The 20,809-nt window shown below is 40.2% G+C and overlaps 1 protein-coding gene and 1 long non-coding RNA gene across 8 annotated transcripts in view; one reads left to right on the top strand and one right to left on the bottom strand.

The window, feature by feature from the left end:
• Positions 1 to 18,650, bottom strand: part of ptprk (protein tyrosine phosphatase receptor type K) — a 503,565-nt gene extending 484,915 nt beyond the window's left edge. For 6 of the 7 annotated variants that reach the window (XM_078399543.1, XM_078399544.1, XM_078399546.1 and 3 more), the window contains exon 1: positions 18,320 to 18,650. In XM_078399543.1, coding sequence (XP_078255669.1) covers positions 18,320 to 18,395 — 76 coding nt within the window. In that variant the 5' untranslated portion in view covers positions 18,396 to 18,650. The remainder of the gene's footprint in view (positions 1 to 18,319) is intronic. The other variant, XM_078399548.1, reaches the window with a different exon arrangement.
• Positions 18,651 to 18,778: 128 nt separating this feature from the next.
• The window catches only part of LOC144593648 (uncharacterized), a 34,545-nt gene continuing 32,514 nt past the window's right edge, over positions 18,779 to 20,809 (top strand). The window contains exon 1 of the long non-coding RNA XR_013547275.1: positions 18,779 to 18,956. This is a non-coding gene — a long non-coding RNA (uncharacterized LOC144593648). The remainder of the gene's footprint in view (positions 18,957 to 20,809) is intronic.

Here is a 20,809-nt window from a genome sequence, read left to right as displayed (position 1 = left end):
TAGTTATTCCTTCAGTGCAACATTGGGAGGACCTAGAAGTAGGTTAACATATGCTGAGCATTTAACGGAACTGGGCCTTGTACACGGAGTTTAGAAGAATGAGTGGGCACCTCATTGGAATGTACAGAATAGTGAAAAGGTTGGATAGAGTGGATGTGGAGAGGACGTTTTGATAAGTGGGGGAGTCCAGGACGAGAGGTCAAGACCTCAGAATTAAAAGATGTTCTTTTAGGAAAGGAGACGAGGAGGAATTTCTTTAGTCAGAGGGCAGAGAATGTGCGGAATTCCTAGCCACAGAAGGCTGAGGAGGCAAAGTGAGTGGATATATACAGTCAAATGCTTCCATATTCCATTGTTGACATTGTGATTAATTTACAGTGAAGTTTTCAGACATGCAGGCTATTGGGCTGGTATCCCCAGAACATCCTTTAGCTTGCTTCATGAAATCATGAGTTTGAATCCCATGATGGAAGACGGGTAAATTAACCCCAATATATAATCTGGAATAAGATGAACAATGAAATAATGAACACTATAGAATGTCAAAAATGTCCATTTGGTTCACCATTGTCCTTCACAGAAAGAAACCTGTTTGTATCTACCCTCTCTGACCTCAATGCACCTTCAAACCCAACAATGTAGTTAACTAAGCCGCCCACTGAAAGAGTCAGCCAGGCGGTCACTCATGGTATGGGCAATACATATTAATTGCTGGTCTTGCCAAGAACATATATCTGAATGAATATACAAATCTTCTAAAAAACACCACACACACACACACACAGGAGTCAAAATAGGGACAAGACATTTCATTTCTATGCATCACTTTCCTTGGGAAAATTATTTACAAGGGATTTGAAATCTAGAGCCAAAATCGAAGATTGAAATGCGTTGCAATCAACTATTTCTACTCAATGAATTTACTTTGAGAACTATTCCTGAGAATGCAAAGATAAGTTTCCTCCATTAACATTATGGTTTCCAAACTCTTATTTTTAACAGTACTACATTAATTTATACCAAACTTAGAGCAACCTGTAAACTTTCAAAAATCTCATGTTCCATTTGTGGGCACAAAGTTCTTGCCACCAAAGTGGATAACCTCACATTTATCCACATTATACTGCATCTGCCATGCATCTGCTCACTCACCCAACCTGCCCAAGTCAATCTGCAGCCTCGTAGCATCCTCCTCGCAGCTCACACTGTCACCCAGCTTAGTGTCATCCACAAACTTAGAGCTGTTACATTTAATTCCGTCTAAATCGTTAATATATATAAACAACTGGAGTCCCAGCACCAAGCCTTGCAGCACCCCACTAGTCATTGCCTGCCATTCTGTAAAGGACCCGTTAATTCCTACTCTTTGTTCAATGTTAATACCCTACCCCAATACCATGCGGTCTAATTTTTCACATTAATCTTTTGTGTGGGAACTCGTCAAAGGCTTTTTGAAAGTCCAGATATACCACATCCACTGGCTCGCCCTTTTCCATTCTACTAATTACATCCTCAAAAAATTCCAAAAGATTAGTCAGGCATGATTTCCCCTTCATAAATCCATGCTGACTTTGACCGATCCGTCAATGCTTTCCAAATGCGCTGTTATAACATCTTTAATAATCAACTCCAGAATCTTCCCCACTACCGATGCAAGGCTAACTGGTCTATAATTCCCCATTTTCTCTCTCCCTCCTTTCTTAAAAAGTGGAGTTGCTGCCTCTACTGTCTGTCTGTATGGAGTTCGTACATTCTCCCCATGACTGCGTGGATGTTTGCTGGGTGCTCTGGTGTCCTCCCACACTCCAAAAACGTAGATTTGTAGATCAAATGGCTTCCATAAAGATTTGTAATTGTCCCTCGAGTGTAAGATAGTGCTAGTGTACGGGGATCGCTGGTTGAGTAGACTCTGTGGGCCTAAGGGCCCGTTTCTGTGCTGTATCTCAAACTAAACCAACATATTATACCTGACATATAGGAAAATGTTTGTGCTGGAGACCAGTCTGCATTCTCAGACATCCCTGTAGGAATTTCTCAGGAAAAATATGCAACCAACCATCTTATTTTCTTTCACCAACAACTTTATCTCCATAGGAGATGAAAATATTCAATTGTGGCTTTCATGTTCAGCCACATTCACAATTGTTTTAGTAATCAAGCACCCAACTGATACTTAAAGCAACACTTCCCAGATGCTTGTGAAGTAGAATCCAAACAATAGAAATTAAATTGTTTCAAACAATAGAAATTTCTGCTCCCTGTGATCTTGAAAAGCAAATGATATTTTTGACACAAGCTTAAGTGAAATCAACATTATAGCTGCAACAATACAGAAATCGGGCACAAATAAAGACAGCCTTTGAAATAATCTCTGCCTTTCACATTAGAATTATGAAATATCACTTTCTGGAAGAGATCCAGCAACAACAATACTTCAACATACCATTGCCAAAGACACCCTTTCGATCTAGATGGCACATCTACTCTCACCAACGCAGATTATCTGCACTCTTATAACCAGAGAAGGCATGTGACAAGAATTTGGTTATTTTGACAAATCTCCCTATTTCAACATTGCTACAGTTGAATGGACATGGGAACGCTATTACCTCCAAAGATTCCCTCCAAATTACACAGCATTGCTGTAGGATCTTCTTGGTCTCATGTTCTCGGCTGGACCACAAACACTCCTTCCTCTATGTCAAAAGCAGTGATTATTCATTAATGATTGAAGGGGCAGTGAGAGGCTAGTAGCATTCATGCCCACATCAATAGAAAACAAATGAGCACCTCCAAAAAACAAATCTTCATATCAACTAGCACGGACATCTCAAGTTACCCAACATTAGCTTTGAGCTCTTCGCTGTTCAGAAACCTAACTGGACCAACCACTTTATTATTCTGACAGCTCGTCCTGCAACTAGCAGCATTCCTCCCAAGTTCTCAAACTCTTAAGCATTTACAAGATAGCAGACAAGAAAATAATGAAAAATTTAACAGTTGCCCAAATGAGCTCAGTTCCAACAGTACCGAATCTTATTAACTTTCAAGATAAAGCTTCCCACGCGATTAGTCCCGTATTATCTAATTATTTATTCCCTCAATTACAGGTACACCATGACTTCACTTTGTATCAGATTAAAAAATGCACTGGAGCAATTTTTCCAAGTCCCACCTCCCAACTATGACCTCGTCCATGTAGAATGACAAAGACAGCGTGTGAATTGAAATATTTCCACCAGTAAAGTCCCTCTTCAAGGAGCACATTGATCATTATTGGAATACATTGCCTTCTTCTAACATCTGAAAGCTTGGTCTTCCTACCCCAGAGCCAAGCCCTTCCAAGACCAGGCTCTTCACAGTGTCTTAAAAAGTCTAAATCAGCTTCAAAGGCAACCAGAGTGAGCTTGAAAAAAGTCCACTGTGGACACATTTTGCCATTCATTTGTCATGACACAAATATCCTAAAATGATCTCCGACACCAAATGAGTACTTTTGTAGGCATAAAAAAGAGAGATCCCAAAAGGTGAATATAAGTTTACAAGCTTTTTCCACATAACAGCCATAATTTGACCGTTAGCCAAATACACTGATTAGGAGCTATCAATGCTCTTCAAACATTTCTGGAAAAACAAGTCATTCAAAAGTATGTATGAAACAGGCAGAACTATTTTTTTCATGCACTTTCTGTAAGTGCTGGGAAGCTACTGCTACTTCATGCTCGGCTGCTGAACTCCCACGTGAAGCCCAACGATCAGAGCCAAGTCAGAAAAAAACTAGCAAATAATCATTGAGTTCTGTGCTTCACATTTGTGCACAATGGGCAAGTTTCTTGAACTAGGAGGTTTAAAAAATTTTTAAAAACAGGGGAATACTAATTTCTTTGGAAAACATGGTCCACTTTCTCAGTGATTAGGATCGGACAACCAGGCCAGTTCTACTCGTGTACCAATGAAGTAAAATTGGAAATAAGAATTTTAAAATAAAAATGTGCAATTTTGTTCTCTAGATATAATAACCATCTCAAGGTGCAAGGCTCATTCAGTAATAGGTTTAAAAATTTGCAAAGAAAAACCCTAAATTGATTTTGGAATAACCAATGTAAAATTTAATTGCGATAAAATTTGATAAGATTTATTGCAAGGAGCATATTTCCATTTTTTAATTAAATAAAAACACTAAGCAAATCAAATTAATTATCAGTAGCCATTTCTCTCATTGTAACAAGGTGAATGGTTTACTCATGCTACAGAAGTTGTTACAAAGATTGCTTAAAAGACCATTACAAAAAAAATTACCACGCTCAATTAAATGGGTGAGGTTATAGCAATCATTTCCTGATCACTAATTTGGTTCACATTACATTTTTATCTGGCTTACATGGCAAGATGTTATATTCTGCTGTTTTATGCAGTCGAAGATGAATTGCAACATCCTCCTGATCTTCACCAAGATCACCAGAATTTACCTTCTCACTGATTGCACAAAATCTTCTCTACCATCAGCAGCTTCGCCTCCCGGCTATCATCTCAGGCTAAACTATACTATCGACTTTGACACACTGAACCTTCCATTACAAAGATCATTTGTTCTTCCAATGCATTCCACAGCTCTCTTCACAGAGTGGTCAGGATGTAATGCTGAGGTTTTATAAGGTGCTAATCACGAGACATTTGGAACATTATGAAGAAATTTGGGCCCCATATCAAAGGAGAGGTTCCAGAGGATATTTATGAGAATGTCCCAGGGGTAAATATCAAGTAACACACCAAAAAGCAAAAGAAAATCCATCTCCCTAATCCTTAAACATATTAATTAAATTAAATGTTGCTATCATGTTCTCTTGATCTAAAAAAGTCAAGATAATTTAAATTTATGACTGTTTTTTGTAGTTACTTGGCTCCATGTCCTTGGATCAGTTTCTCCAGTTAGAGTTTCTCATTGGGACCAGTGACCACAATTAGTTTTTAAATTGTTATGGAAAAGGACTTGTGGACTAGCCCACAAGTTCTCAATTGGGGCAAGGTGAATTTTTCTGGTATTAAATAAGAATTTGTAAAAGTCGTTTGGAGTACTGTATTCTGTGCTCTTGATGTGACCTGCTTTACATCAGAGAGATCAAGGATAGACAACATACCTTTTACACTAAACATTTGTGCTTGGTCTGCCTTGGCCTGCTGGATCTCCTAGTTGCTAATCATTTTAACTCCTCCACCCATTTCCATACTGACATTTCTGACTTGGGCCACCTCCAATGCCAGAGTAAGACCACACACAAACTGGAGGACATTCCTCTTGCGTAGCTTACAATCAAATGGTATGAACATTGAATTATCCAATTTTAGGTAACCAACAAACACTCCCCGCTTCCCCACCTGGATGTGCACCCTTTTCTCCTGCGATCCCACCTCCCTTTCTAAGCCCCGCCATCCCCCTTACTCTGGCTTCACATTTCATGTCCCTTATTTCCTGATCTCCCAGCCTTGTCTTTTCATCTTTGCCCTTGTCCAACCATCCACCAAATTGAACCCTCCTGTCTGAAGGGTCCCAACCCAAAACATCACCTGTTCATGTTCTCCAGAAATGCTGCCTGACCTGCTGAGTCATTCCAGCATTGTGTCCTTTTGTGCAAACAAGCATCTGCAGTTCCTTCGGATCCCTCAACTGTATCCACCCATCACTTAGTAGACATACCTTGAGGAGATTTCGTAGTGGATCAGACGAAATGTGTAAGAAGGAACTGTAGATGCTGCTTTAAACTGAAGATAGATACAAAAAGCTGGAGTAACTCAGCGGGTCAGGCAGCATCTCTGGAGAGAAGGAATAGGTGACGTTTTGGGTCGAGACTCTTCAACTGAAGTAACTAGGGAAAGAATAGAACCCCTCAAAGACCAATGTAGATATGTCTACAGCTGTGGGAGATGGAAAGAGGTCCTCAATTAATATTTCTCTTCTGTTCCTACCTCAGAGGAAGACATGTGCATGAGGGGACACGGGAACGTTCATAGGGATGCCTTGTCTGCATTACTGTAGAGGAGGCAGTCAACATCCTAAAACGTGTGAAGGAGGATAAAATTCTGAGGCCTGATCAGGTGCATCGAAGAACACTTTGGGAAGCTAGAGAAAATAATTTAAAGGAACCTTGGCTGAGATGGACCGTGGTGGGGAAGGCAAAGTTCCAGCTGCACTCGGCAGCGGTGAGGCTGTCTTGGCTGGCCCAGGGAGAGAGCGAGCCTGCCGGGGATAACCGTGTTGTGGCCTCCGCCCCCACTCTCCGTGGATGCCAGCAGGTGACTGGAGGATGCCGACCATTTTCAGCCTTCCCAGTTCGCCAGGATAAAGATCAACACCAGTCTGTTGGTTGGGAAGCTGGATGACGAGAAGCGCAGGACAGTGGTGTCCAGCCCAAGAGCGACGTTTAACAGAGAGGAATATAGAAAATTCCGCTGTGCTAGGCATCCCCGGGGCACATAGAAAATTGCTGAATGGCGGCCGGGTGAAGAGAAGGATGACAGTTCGCTGGCCGATGAGAGGATCCGGACTGAGGTGATGGTTGAAGGCCCTGCAGCAGCCTGTGATTCAACTGAATCAGGCCGCGTTCCAAGGACTAGACATGGCCTGCAGCAGCACAGAGTGTTGCAGGACGCCTAAAACATCACTTGGCTAAGCTGACCTTGTAACACAGCCAGGACAGCAGACCTTTATGGCCAGCTGCACCTAAAGCAATTTGGACTTTGAAAATTGTGCGAAAACCTGGTGACTTGTATTTCGTCTCAGTGGACTATTTCTATACGCTTTGTACTTAATCTAAGATTGTGCTTGTGTCTACTTTACTGAACAGTATGCAATTTTTTTTTTAATTGTACCTCAGTACATGTGACAATAAACATAGAAAATAGGTGCAGGAGTAGGCCATTCGGCACTTCGAGTCAGCACTGCCATTCAATATGATCATGGCTGATCATCCAGAATCAGTACCCGGTTCATGCTTTCTCCCCATCTCCCTTGAAAGAACCATTGAGATGTACCATTGTTGGCCACGCTAGTCAGAAAACTGGTGTCAGAAAACTGGTTGCTGAAAACTGACTATCAATTACATCCTATGTTAATATACTTAAGAAGGTTGCACATCCTTCATGACCTGTCTGCTTCTTTTGATGTGATTCACCAAACTATCCCTTGCAAATCTGCCCACTCTCAACGGTAAATGGGACCAAAGCAACTCAATTACCAGATGCAGGGTGAGAATTACTGGAAATGTTTTCTTTTGACATTCTAAGCAGCTGATTGAACCCTTTTTCTCAATTATGCTGTCTTGGATCTCCTCCACATGCAAACTGGAGGAACAGCACATAATGTGCTTGAAGGTAGACACAAAATGCTGGAGTAACTTAGCGGGTCAGGCAGCATCTCAGGAGAGAAGGAATGGGTGACGTTTCCGGTCGAGACCCTTCTTCAGACCTTGGGTAAATGGTAGCTTACAGCCCAATGATATGAACATTGAAACCTCTATTTTTAGTGAACCTCCAACAAACCCCACCTAGACTTGCACCCATTGCTCCCCTCCCCTCCAGTCCTTACACTGGCTTCACAATTCACAAGTCTTCAGTCCTTTTCTCTTACATCTGTCTTTTATCTCTGTCCTTTTGTCCAACCACTTGCATATCAACCCCCCAACACACACACACACCTGTGATCACCCATTTCCTGCCATACTTTGTCCTGCCCCTCCTCATCCAACTTACTTTCCCACCCTACTATCAGTCTGAAGAAGGGCCTCGACCGAAAACATCAATCCATGCTCTCTAGGGATGCTGCCTGGCCTGCTGAGTTACTCCAGCATTCACTGATGAAAGAATGGGTCGACTGGGCTTGTATTCACTGGAATTTAGGATTCACTGGAACTGGATGAGAGGTGATCTTATAGAAACATAAAATTCTTAAATGATTGGACAGGCTAGATGCAGGAAAAATGTTCCCCATGTTAGGGGGAGTCCAGAACCAGGGATCACAATTTAAGAATAAGAGGTAGGCCATTTAGGACTGAGATGAGGAAAAACCTTTTCACTCAGAGAGTTGTGAATCTTTCGAGAGAGTTAGATCTAGCTCTTAGAGCTAAAGGAATCAAGGGATATGGGGAAAATAGCAGGAACGGGGTACTGATTTTAGATGACCAGACATGATCATATTGAATGGCAGTGCTGGCTCGAAGGGCCAAATGGCCAACTCCTGCACCTATTTTTCTATGTCTATTTTTTAAACCTGCATCTGCAGTTACTTGTTTCTACAGCAAGATGGATACAGCTCAGACAGACAGCTTGTTTGGCATGGATGAGTTGGGCCAAAGGACTGGTTTCCATGGTGCATAACTATATGACTGAGACAATTGGGATTCCACATAGGTATTGTATGTTAAACTGCAGCTTTGCCTGTGACAACGTATCCAGTATTCTCATTTCAAGTTAATGCAAAATAAGATTGTTAAACATCATAATTTGCTCTCATCAAGCCACAACTGTAGTTTCACTGAAATTCTGAGCAGATTAAGTGGAATGGAAAACAGCCGTTAATCATTCTTGGGCAGCATGTATGCTCCATGGGTATATGCTAATATTAAAATCTCCAGTTGAACAATTTCCCATTTAACAGTCTCAATGAACCTGAAGATGTTATTATCCACACTAGCCCACCTTTTACTTGACAATAACCGCAAATGTTCAACAGCATCAAGGTGTTCCAATATCCTTGAGTATAAATGACATGTGAGGGTGGAAGTTAACATCATGAAGGATGACATCACTTTATAGATATAATCGCAGTTTATTGGCCTGCTCGCTATTCAACAACAGGTAAATTTAAAGAAAATTGCAAGTCTGCAAATGGTCCATACACGGTGCCAGGAAACTACTGGAAAAGACCAACTATAATGACAGATATTTTTAATTTGAAATAAAACCAGAAAATACTGGAAGTGTTCAGAAAGTGAAGCAGTATATGGAGAGAAAGAGTTCATGAATTGTCATCACAATCGGAAATGTTATCTCTTTCCACAATTGCCGCCTTACCTGTATTTTCTGTTTCTCTGCATGGCATTGCAGGGAAAGATAGTTATGCAATAACATCCAGTATGGTTGTGTTATCACTTGAACTATACATGGACATCATTGCAGTGAAGATGTTACCAGACCAGGAAAGACTACTTGATTTCAAACATGACTACTCATTCCAGACTTGCAAACTATTGCAGTTAGAAGGGACGGTACCGATTAGATCGATCAAAGCCATAGAATTTTCATCCAATGTCGACCAAGCCGAGGGAAATTGCCTGTGTAATCAGTGCCCTTTTTTGTCAAACAGGTGCTGGTACGCATGATTAATACACATACATATCACCAGGCTGGCAAATGGAATAATGACGTTTGATTTTTGAGGTGCCTTTACCAAGGGACATCCATAAAATAAAAGTGCTTGTATAATGCAGTATATTCTAAGTTGAGGCATGGAAAGGCAAGGCATTAATGTAGCATGATTACATCATTAAGTCAGAGAAATATATACAGAGAACATATTTAGAGGAAAAAAAAGTCAGGACTGATTCAGATTTTCTGCAACTGCGGTATTCTTTAAATTTCATGCACCAATTCAATTGTTGTTTAGTTTTACTTCTGATCAATAACGATTAACCGGTTTTTACACTGGGATAATAATGGGTAAGTGCAAAAAAATGAGGCTTCCTGCTCTTGAACACATTCAATGACCTGCATGTGGTCACGAGATGAGGATAAGCTAAAAACCCAATTTAGAGGCAAGTTAAAATTTTGGGGGAAAAGAATCATGCCAATGAACACGTGGACACTGAAAGTAAACACATTTGTGGTTTAATTTAAAACTGCTATAAAGGTGACAATGAAATCATCAGCTAAAAGGCACATCTCATTAACCTTACTCCATAAAACAGTATTCCAACCACTTATTGCCAAAAACATTGGAGAAAGTTAAATACAATGGTATAATCCCCCATTGGGGAAAGTTAAATATTACAGTTTAATTCGCCATTTGAGTCTGTTAAACAACATACATTTACAATGCAAGTCAATGTTGATGTTAACAAAATTAAACAAAAACATACTGTAGACTTGAGGACTTTGAGCTTTCATGTTGTGTGCCTTTTACTTGTAAATATTAGAGAAATGTATTTCTTTTTCTTTCCCTTCTTAATTCACAGGTTGTGGATGTCACTGCTGCCATTTATTATCCACTTCTCAGTTCAGGGGCGTCAAGAGAATGAGTCACATTTAACCCCAACAGGATAAAAATTGCAAATTCCATTCCCTGAAGGATTCCAGTGAACCACAGAAAGTATCTCATCAGGATGCATCATAGCTTGGCTTGGAAAAAGCTTTGCCCAAGACAACAAGAAATGTCAGAGTTGTGGATGTACCCTAGTGTATCACACAAACTAGCCTCTCACTCCCCCACAATTACTCCATCTGCATGTCACACTGTTTCAGAAAAGCAGCCATCATAATTAATGATATTATTTCACTCTGGTCATTCCCTAGTCTCCACTCTGACAGGTAGAAAATACAAAAGCTTGAAAGCAAATTGTGTAGGAAAATAACTGCAGATGCTGGTACAAATCGAAGGTATCACAAAATGCTGGAGTAACTCAGCAGGTAAGGCAGCATCTCTGGAGAGAAGGAATGGGTCACAAATGATGCTGCCTGACCCAATGAGTTACTCAAGCATTTCGTGCTTGAAAGCAGATCAGAAGCAGCTACTACACCACTGTTTGACTACTGACTGCTCCTCCCATGAACTTGGGAATAGTTGCAATCTTCTAACTGACCTCATTACGGAAATGCCAGACTTTTAAATCCACACTTACTCTCTAACTGTACAACTAATGTTATAACACTATTCTGTGCTCTGATATTTTTGCCCTTCTGTATTGCTTGCTTGTGCTCCTGAATAGTAAGATTTGACTGGATAACAGTTTTTCGCTGTATCTCTGTACACGTGTCTATAATAACAAACAAAACCGATATGCCTTTTTTTTAAAGTCCAGTTGTTTCATATTTTACTGGTACAAAGAACAGCTATTTAAAATTCTACATTTTTAATTTATTTGAATTTGAATTCCCCATCAATATTGCAGAATTTGAATCCAAATCAGATTTGGATCACTGACCCAAAAATCTAGCTGCTAGTCCAGTATCTTAACGATAATGCTACCGTATCCAAATAATTTATCCTTATTGCATTTCTTTACATTAAATCAATAAACTATTTTCAAAACTTGTTTCATTTATATTTATATTTTCAATATTTCCACCGCTACATCCATTAGCTGAGATTAATGAGATAAAAGTGGGTTAGAATAAAAAATAAATTACCAGCTTATTGGGCCCAGCTCTTTAATTTTCTCCTTAAGAACTCAGATTCATGTCAAGCCCAAAGATACTAGAGGAACAAGATTGACCACTCCGTTGAAGTCGCCAATACTTAAGTGTAGTATGCAAAGGAGCCATTTATTAGGCAAAACCCGCCGTTCGCTATTCCTCTCGCGGTGTAATCAGTGTTTTAGGGGAACAGTATGTGTGATGATACCATTAAAATGCAGAAGTTATCACAAAATGCTGGAGTAACTCAGCAGGTCAGGCAGCATCTAGGAGAGGGAATGGGTGACATTTTGGATAGGCTTCAGTGACCCGAGTTCAATCCTGATCTCCAATACTGTTACTGTGGAGTTTGTAGTATCTCTGTGCCTAGTTTCCACCCAGGTGCTCTGTTTTCCTTACACATGACAAAGACCTGAAGGTTAATTAACCATTGTAAATTAATCCTGGAGGTACAAGAATAGAGGGGAAAAATGACAATAATATGGAGAGAATAAAATAGAGATGAGATAAATGAGAACTATCTGGTCCACAGAGACTCTGTGGGCTGAAGAACTTATTTCTGCATTGTATGACTCCATTGGCCAATATCTACTTGTAAATCTCTCGCAGCTAGAGTTAAATAGCCCCATTGACTTTGTTCACTATTTGTGTATCAAACAAAAAATCCTGATATTATATAAAATTATAAGAGGCATTGATAGGCTAGACAGCCTTCTGCCCTCCAGCCCCAAGATGGAAATATTACAAACTCTGGGGGCATAGGTTTAAGATGAAAGGGGGAAGATTCACAGGACACATGGCAGCAAGTGTAAGATTAGTTTACTTGAATACTGTACTAGGTCGCTGGCATGGTCCCAGTTGGCTGAAATGCTTGTTTCCATGCTCCATGCCTTTGTGACTCTAAATTAATCACATTCTGTGGTTATCTTTGCTCATTATTTCGAGAGGAAAATTGCAATTTTTTCATGAATTTCCAGTAATAACTTACAAAACAGCTTCAAAGACTGCAGTACACACACTGTAGAATACATGACTAATGTTTCTCTCAGACACGCAAGTAAAGCTACAACATGAAATGCTACCCTATCAGTTGCATGCATTGTCTATCATTGTGTAAATAAAGGCAGAGCACAGAAAACCAGTAACACATTTCTGAAACTCTGTCACAAGTGAGGATTTAAAACAAAGTAATTGACATTGTACACATTGATTACAATTTGAAACTGTGCATTTTAACATCATATGATATGGCTGTTACGGGCACCACCAGCCTTTGTGTCCTCATGTGCGCCTTTCCTCTTGTTCTTCGAGGCAGTAGAGCCTGTATTTTGTCAGTTACTACTATTGACTCCTTGGTTAAAGTGCTTCTGTGAGTCTTGTAATAAGTGCAGAGATCAGCTACAGTAAATAGTTAAGCCGTTGGATAGAGTGCCAATCAAACACTTTGATTAGACTTCGATAGTATCAAAGCTCTTGGATATTACTGGAGTTACATGATGCGAGACAGATATTTTCTTGACTTGAGCCACGTAAATGGCAAAGAGCTCTGGAAAAACGGAACAGATCCTTTCCAGGTAATGATCGCCTGACCCATGTACAGCCTGTATGTATGTACGAGCATTTGGTACATCAGCAGGATAAATTTGCTGGCTATTGCACGCGCAGCTGGTCGATTTGCTGTCTCACAGTGCCAGAGACCTGGGTTCAATCCTGACCTCTGGTGTTGTCTGTGTGGCCTTTCCACATTCTTAGGTGACCAAACAGACTTCCTCCAGGTGCTCCTGTTCCCTCATCCCAAAGACATTCAGGTTTGTAGGTTAATTTACCTCTGTAAATTGCTCCTCGTATGCTGGAAATGGATGCAAACGTGGGATAATGCAAAATCTAGTGCGAACAGGTGATCGGTATTGAGCGGACTCAGTGGGCCGATGGGCCCCATATCCATGCTGTATGTTTCAATCAATCTTCAGTCACGTGTGGGAACGGCTCCCTGCTGCATATCCAACTTCCAAACTGTTCAGGTTACAAACAGTTGTCTCAGGAACAGAACCTTGCCATAACCTTTGGAGGACCAGTACACAAACCTGAGATTCACAGTGGCTAGACACAAAATGTTTGAGTACCTCAGCAGGTTAGGCAGCATCTCTGGAGAGAAGGAATGGGTGACATTTCGGGTCAAGACCCTTCTTCAGATACAGTCACAGTGCCCATGCTCAGCAAAACCCAAAGCCCCATCACCAACAACATCATGGTCTTCTTCACCATTTTAAATAACTCAATTGCAACTTAAGCCCAATTGAAATAATAAATGTGATTAAAAGCACATCGTTTTAAAAAATGAGTGAAATAAACAAAAACATAATTCTCGTGAAAGTCAGTGGCCCATTACAAATGAATGGTGCTGGAACATGTACACCAACCATAGAAGACAAGGGCCAGATTCAAAGTGCATCCATCCTCTAAATTCAGATCAATGAAGGATCAAACAACAGCCCAAATCCACCAGCATCTAAATCTCAGTACATTCCATTCTTCCACAATGCAAAAAGAGAATTCAAAGAGGGGATTAACAGAAGCGGTGGGCTGCAGTTCCCCATGGAGCCGTCTCTTATAATGAAGCATGAACTGGACTATTGTCTCAATTATTTTTTTTTAACAGGGGGGAGACTGGAAGAATGCAACTTCTACTTCTAGCTAGCCATAACCATCTGTACTGATAGGAATGAATTCAAAAATAACTAATAGGAATCCAGTACCACTGGCATCATACAACAACTACCGCATGTACAGCAACTAACATTGTTAATTATTATAAAAGGAGCTCAGTAGGCACTATAATAATACAAAGGTTTACAACAAATCATGTAATGAGACTTTCGGACAAAGATAATAAAAATGAAATCATAAAAAGGAGGAAAGTAGAAGGCAAGGTTTAGGGACAAATTACATTAATTTCTACGTTAGAAGATTGGGGTTAAAAACTTGACCATTAATTCAAATATAATTCTCAAAACGAAATTTGAGATACACCTATCTCATTGAATTAATTCTGCCAAATCAAATCAGTCCTGGAGAGGGTCCAGAGGAGGTTTACAAGAATGATCCCAGGAATGAGTAGGTGAACACATGATGACCATTTGTCAGCACTGGACCTGTACTCGCTGAAGATTAGAAGAATAAGGGGGGACCTAATTGAAACATACAGAACAGTGAAAGGCTCGGATAGAGTGGATATGGAGAGGAAGTTTCCACTAGTGGGAGAGTCTAGGAATACAGGTCATAGCCTCAGAATTAAAGGACATTCTTTTAGGAAGGCGATGAGGAGGAATTTGTTTAGTTAGAGGGTGGTGAATCTGTGGAATTCTTTGCCACAGAAGGCTGTGGAGGCCAAGTCAGTGGATATATTTAAGGCAGAGATAGATTCTTGATTAGTATGGGTACCAGATGTTATGGGAAGAAGGCAGGAAAATAGGGTTAGGAGGGAGAGATAGATCAGCCAAGATTGAAAGGCGGAGTAGACTTGATGGGCCGAATGGCCCAATTCCGCTCCTATCTCTTATGGCCTTATGATCCTCCAGGAACCAGAGTTGGTCAAAATCCACCTCAGAGGCTAAATTATTAAATTGATTGTGGAGCATAGACTACCAACTTCCAGCCTCATATCTTCACCATTTTACCTCTTTCTCCTGCAGCCATTGGTTTAAGGCAAATACAAATCCCATGCATTACTTAATCTATGACCAGTAATGAAGTTAACAAGCAAAGAACCCAATGCTTGAAATACAGTATAGTCAGGTAATTACTATCCTTGCTCTTCAAAAACAAAATAAATTGTCAGTTTCGGAAGTGCAGGGATGTCATGTTAACACAGATCCCCTTAACCTTCGCTTCAAGCACATTACACTAAGATTGTGTTAGAAACAGCATGTTATCTAACTGAATGTTCTCTTAGTATATTAAGTAATGTTAAAAAGTACTGTAAAGATTGAAATAAAAGATATTCAAGATATTGATTCAGCAATATGAAACAACCTGAATGTTATCCTATACTCTGCAATTAAAATATCTATATACATTGTAAATGCAACTTGACATGATTTGTTGTATGTTGAAAATAAGCAGATAAATGTGTCACATTTTTTCTTTGTGTAAATATCACCCTTAATCCCGAGCATTAATGGACAAAATAGTGTTGAAAATACGAGGATGGGATTCATACATTATCTAATAATGATAATTGCTATGCCCGTACGTACGATCACAGGTAATTTGAAATTAAAGTGAAGACTTTACTGCTACCCATTTAGAAAATACTGCATATCAAGTGATTATCTTTGGACTATGATTTTTTTTAAATATTCCTCTCAAAACTATACTTAGAAATGGTACCAACTGCTGATGTGTACATACCAGACATCAAAAAAGCGAATTTATCCTTTAAATCACAAGCAATTTTGAACACTGTGGTCATTATATTGCTCTGAAATACATCTGCAAATGAAACCAAATGTAGTGGTTGAAATAATAACTTTGTTATCTGACAGTATTTTTAAAGGCAATTTAAGAAATAATTGAAAGAGGTTCTCATTAAAAAAAAAAAAAAAACCCTCCCCACCATTGATGACCTCTGGCCTACGAACACTCTGGGAAGGCATTGACCATCTTAGATCTTCGCAATGGGAGGACACAGTAGCCATCCCAAACAACCTACATATATTTTCAAACAGCACCTAAACCACTTGTCGCAGAGCTTGCCAATCCTGCATAGAACCCTTCAGCCATCTCACAACTGAAGAGAAAGTGTTCGCAACCCCAAAGGTCTGTCCGGGAAGAACTAAAAGCACAGTATCTCACTGACTGAAATCAGATTGTAACACATTACAGTACAGTGGAGACAGTGTGATTAATTCACCCAAAATAAATAGTTAATGGGGCAGGCAATATATGTGGAAACACAAACAGTGCTAAGGGTCTTGGATCCTTCATCTGAATAGTTCTAATACAAGGTCTTCAGCCTGAAATGTTAAGTTTCTCTTTCTGCAAATACTGTCTGAACTGCAGAGTGTTACCAGCACTTTGTGTTTTTATTTCATATTTGCAGTTTTTTAAAATTTTTGTTTCATAATCTAGAAACCCATGTTCAAATGCCACCAAGACGGCAGTGGAATTGATATTTGGTTAATGATTTTGAAATTGAGAAAAATAGCATCAACTAGTCTGAGAGATGAGGACAATGAAAAATAACATATGGTCATGGATAAAGGGAATAATTTACCATGCTCACCTGGTCTGACCTGTATTTGACTCTAGACCCACCCCATGTGGTTGACTCTTAAAGCACAGTAAGCAATCAAGCTGATACAACCATCTTCTGAAAAGGGCAATTAAGGATGGATGGGCAATAAATATTGTCCAGGTCGAAAAAATAACTTGCATTTTAAAAAAAATAGTATTTGCCAAAAAAATCTTCAACGTATGCAGACTCTTTCATTTTAAACACCTCAAACATAAAATTTGCAATTTCACTTAAAATAGATGTTCTCTGTAAATGTTAGGATATCCTAGACCCTTATTTAAATCAGAAAATTAAATATTGTTTCAGAAAACAGCCACATTAATTAATCCACTGTTCTCTTTTCAAAAAGAAATGTTCACAATCACTAATTGGGTTTCTCTCAATTAAATGGTGGAAATGTACAAGGGCAATCTCAGTTGTAATCAAACGAGTCTGACACTCATTCAAAAAAAAATCTGACTTCTGCCGTACATTACGAAAAAACTAAATTATTTGTGGCTGCATTTTGGAAACATACATTTAGGCGTGTGAGAACTGGATACTACTATACCCACTGGCTAACTATAAGGTTACAAACAATGAAAGCACTGTATTGTCGGACCAAAAAAAAAACTTGCTTTCTATGGGTGTAAAATTACCAGGAAAACAACGAGTGTCTGCTTGTAATATTTCATTACCAAGGCACTCCATTTTAAATTGTACACAACTGGGACTCAACCATTGTCCGAAAAGACGCCACCTTTAACTCGTTGAAGTAGTCTTCTCAATTCAAACTTAGTTTTACAAAAGAACAACGATGGGCTACATTCAAACATTTGAGTACGAGAGTAAAGCAATTGTTTTCTGTGTTGTTCAAACTCTGAGCTAGGTTGTGTTTTAAACGGAGAGGGTTGTTCATTGGACGGACTGGAACTATTAAAAAAAAACTATGTCGTGCAGCCTGAAGACGCCAAAACAAATACCTGCCCAGCAAACAAAAGAAAGGAGTCATTTTCTTTGGCCGTTTCGACCAGCGAACCTGCTCCACCTAAAGCCCGGGCGAAAAGCTCGGAGCACCGACCGGCTCGTCACCTCTCACGGACTCGCTCACTCGCTGCTGTGACCCACTCTAACTTCCAAACATTCCATTCCCCACCCAACTATCGACACATCTTCCCCCCACTACGAGAGAAAAAAAATGTTAGCAAACAATAATGCGTCGCTTCGTTCGGCTGAAAAGATGTACTTTAAACAAACTTCGCCGAGGAGCGACCGTGCACAGCTGTTGCCTGCCGAATAATTAAAACACCAACTCAACTGATTGCAGTATCTCAGCCCACGCTCCCGGCCACTTTAAACAAATTACCGTGGGTCGCTAAAAAAAATCCTCACTTTGGGGAGGGAGAGTGGAAAATAATAGGGAAACACTATGATTGTGTGGGTTGGGGTTTGTTTAAAAAAAAAGTTAAACAGTGCTTTTGCTATGAACTTGGATTTCAACACGTTTCTTGCAAGGACTGCCCGGAAGCGCGCACCGACACCTTGGAACGATCCGGGCCAGGGGAAAGTTGCAGCTGCCCCCGCGGGGACACAGAGACAGAGACAGAGACAGAGACAGTCAGCACAGCGCAACTCACTTACCCGCAGACAATCCCGCAGCCCCACTCTCACAAGTTTGATACAGGAGCAGCAACAGCGCCCAGGCCACTGCTCTCATGGTCTTGCGGGGTGTTCTTCTGCTTGTTACTTTGTTTGAGTTTTTTTCCCCCTTTTTCCTCTCTCACCCACTCACTCACTCACTCTATCTCTCTCACTCACTCTAACTCTAACACTATCACACTCTCTCTCACTCTCTCTCTACTCCAGTTCGCAGCTCACTCAGCCTGGCCGATACATTTCCTTTCCAGAGCAGCACTTTGCACAACGCTGAGCGGAGTCAACCTAGCCCGTGACGTCAGCCAGCCAACCAGCCACCCATCCACACCGTGTGGACGGCGTCCTCTGCTGGTTCTTATCTCGCTGCCACGCGTAAACCCCTGCTCCAACAATGTGCAATGCCTTCGGGGAGGGGGGGGAGAAAAAAAAACCCACGTCTAGTCTCCCCACACAACGTGTCATTATACTTCAGGAAAACGTTTTACCATTAGAGCAGTGGAATGTAATCAATTTTATGTGAGCAGAGTATAAAACTATGGCACAAGTGTACGAGACTGCAATCTTGTCGCTTTCCCGTGTCTGAAGGAGGAGCTGACTGTTCGCGCCTGACAAAGGCTGTCAGGTAAAGTGTAATACTGGCAACTTTTCGGATAAGCTTTGTGGTTAATTGACGTTTCCCCAAAATACATGTTTAATATTTTTCATACATTTAGAAACTAGAAAATTAATTGTAATGGATCAGCATTTTAGAGTATTAACAACATTGAAGTCAGACAAAGAAGTGTTGCCAGGATAGGTACAAAATGCTGGAGTAACTCAGCGGGCCAGGCAGCATCTCTGGAGAGAAGGAATGGGTGGCGTTTCGGGTCGAGACCCTTCTTCAGACTGAGGATGGGTCTCAATCCGAAACGTCACCCATTCCTTCTCTCCAGAGATGCTGCCTGCGTTACTCCAGCATTTTGTGTCTATCTTCGGTTTAAACCAGCACCTGCAGTACCTTCCTACACAAGTGTTACCAGGATGCGGTTAGTTTTTGATTGGTGAGCGTTTTACTGATGTTTGATTGGCACTAGTCGCCTATCGACAGTGTAGAAAATAATCGGTGTGGCGATGTATCGATTTCGTAAATTACCAAACCGATGTGGGATGTAAAGGTGAATCGCAAAGTGCCCAACAATTAGATCGTAAATCAGGGTCGCGTAACCAATCTGTGACAGCAGAGTAATAATCATCAATTCTCACCACCTAACATAATGCTGAGAGTAATTCAAAACGCGTCAAGCTGAGCTATTGGTCTCATTCCCACAACATGCTCCCCATAGTGTGTTGTAATGTTTTGATGCAAACTGCTGTTTCTGCTCCTTGCGAAAAACCTTACATAAAGTTAGTGGCATTTAGTTTTACCCACCCCGACTAATGCGCCTGGTTCCGACTTTTTTTTCTGCAACATTCTGCACCTCCATAACCCGTGATGAAGAAGAAAGTGACTAACGTGCCCACGCGTTCCCTATCTTGCGCGTTAGGCTTTCGGTATTCAAATTCAAGATAGAAATATGAAGGGCTTCTAAGGAAATAAAAACGAACCAAGTGTAGCTATTTGAAGTTGCTCTTTATTACTCTTTGACATACTCTTCGCCGCTTGAGGCACAAGATAACAGGTAGGCAATTGCAACTTTGTGTGCTGCTGCATAGTAATGAGATGTCCAGGAGATTTGTTGGAGCTTTGTTATTAAGATGGTCCAGTGGAGAATTGCCAACTTCACCCTTAGACGATAACTTCGTGTTTTTGTCACGTTTGAAACCTGACATTTCGTGTTGCATTTATGAACGATGTCAAAGAGGTTCAAGAAAAAGAAGATCTCACTGTATTAAGACAGTTGCTTATTTTCCTTAATTGTATTGCTGGCTATGATGTAACCTTGGGTAAATACATGTGAAGTCGCATCCTCTAGTTACATACTTAAATTCAGATAACTCAAGTTATGAACACTAAACTAAAATCTCTTATAACAACATAGCCATAAAAAACCCCATCATATTGCACTTTTATGCAATCTATTGCCCAGCAAGAAATAAGTTGAGTTAGAGCTGGGAAATCAAGTAAAATAGAAATGATGTATAAACAAATGGATTACTATTCATCACATAGCAATCAACAACCAAATGGAAATTCATATTAAAAACTGCAATCTGTTTGATCTCTAATTTTTGGATTATGGTTAAAGGGATACTGATGTTCAATAAATATGAAACTAATATTTCATAGCTGTACCAAGTAAAAAATAAATTTTGTACTGAATCCTTAAATATTCATTAACTTGTTCTTTATTATTTGTAAGGTCGAGTGTCATGTGTTTATTAAGATATATTTGCCAGGGTGGATAGCAATTCCTAATGGAATACTCAAGCCAGTTAAATACAGGCAATAATCACTAGCGTTTCTTGCACTGATGCCACTAATTTCCCCTGTATAAA

The sequence above is a fragment of the Rhinoraja longicauda genome, chromosome 5 (genome assembly GCF_053455715.1).
Source record: "Rhinoraja longicauda isolate Sanriku21f chromosome 5, sRhiLon1.1, whole genome shotgun sequence".
Taxonomy (NCBI): Eukaryota; Metazoa; Chordata; class Chondrichthyes; order Rajiformes; family Arhynchobatidae; genus Rhinoraja; species Rhinoraja longicauda.
Note: the sequence above shows the minus strand (reverse complement) of the source record. Positions and strands in the feature narration are given on the sequence as shown.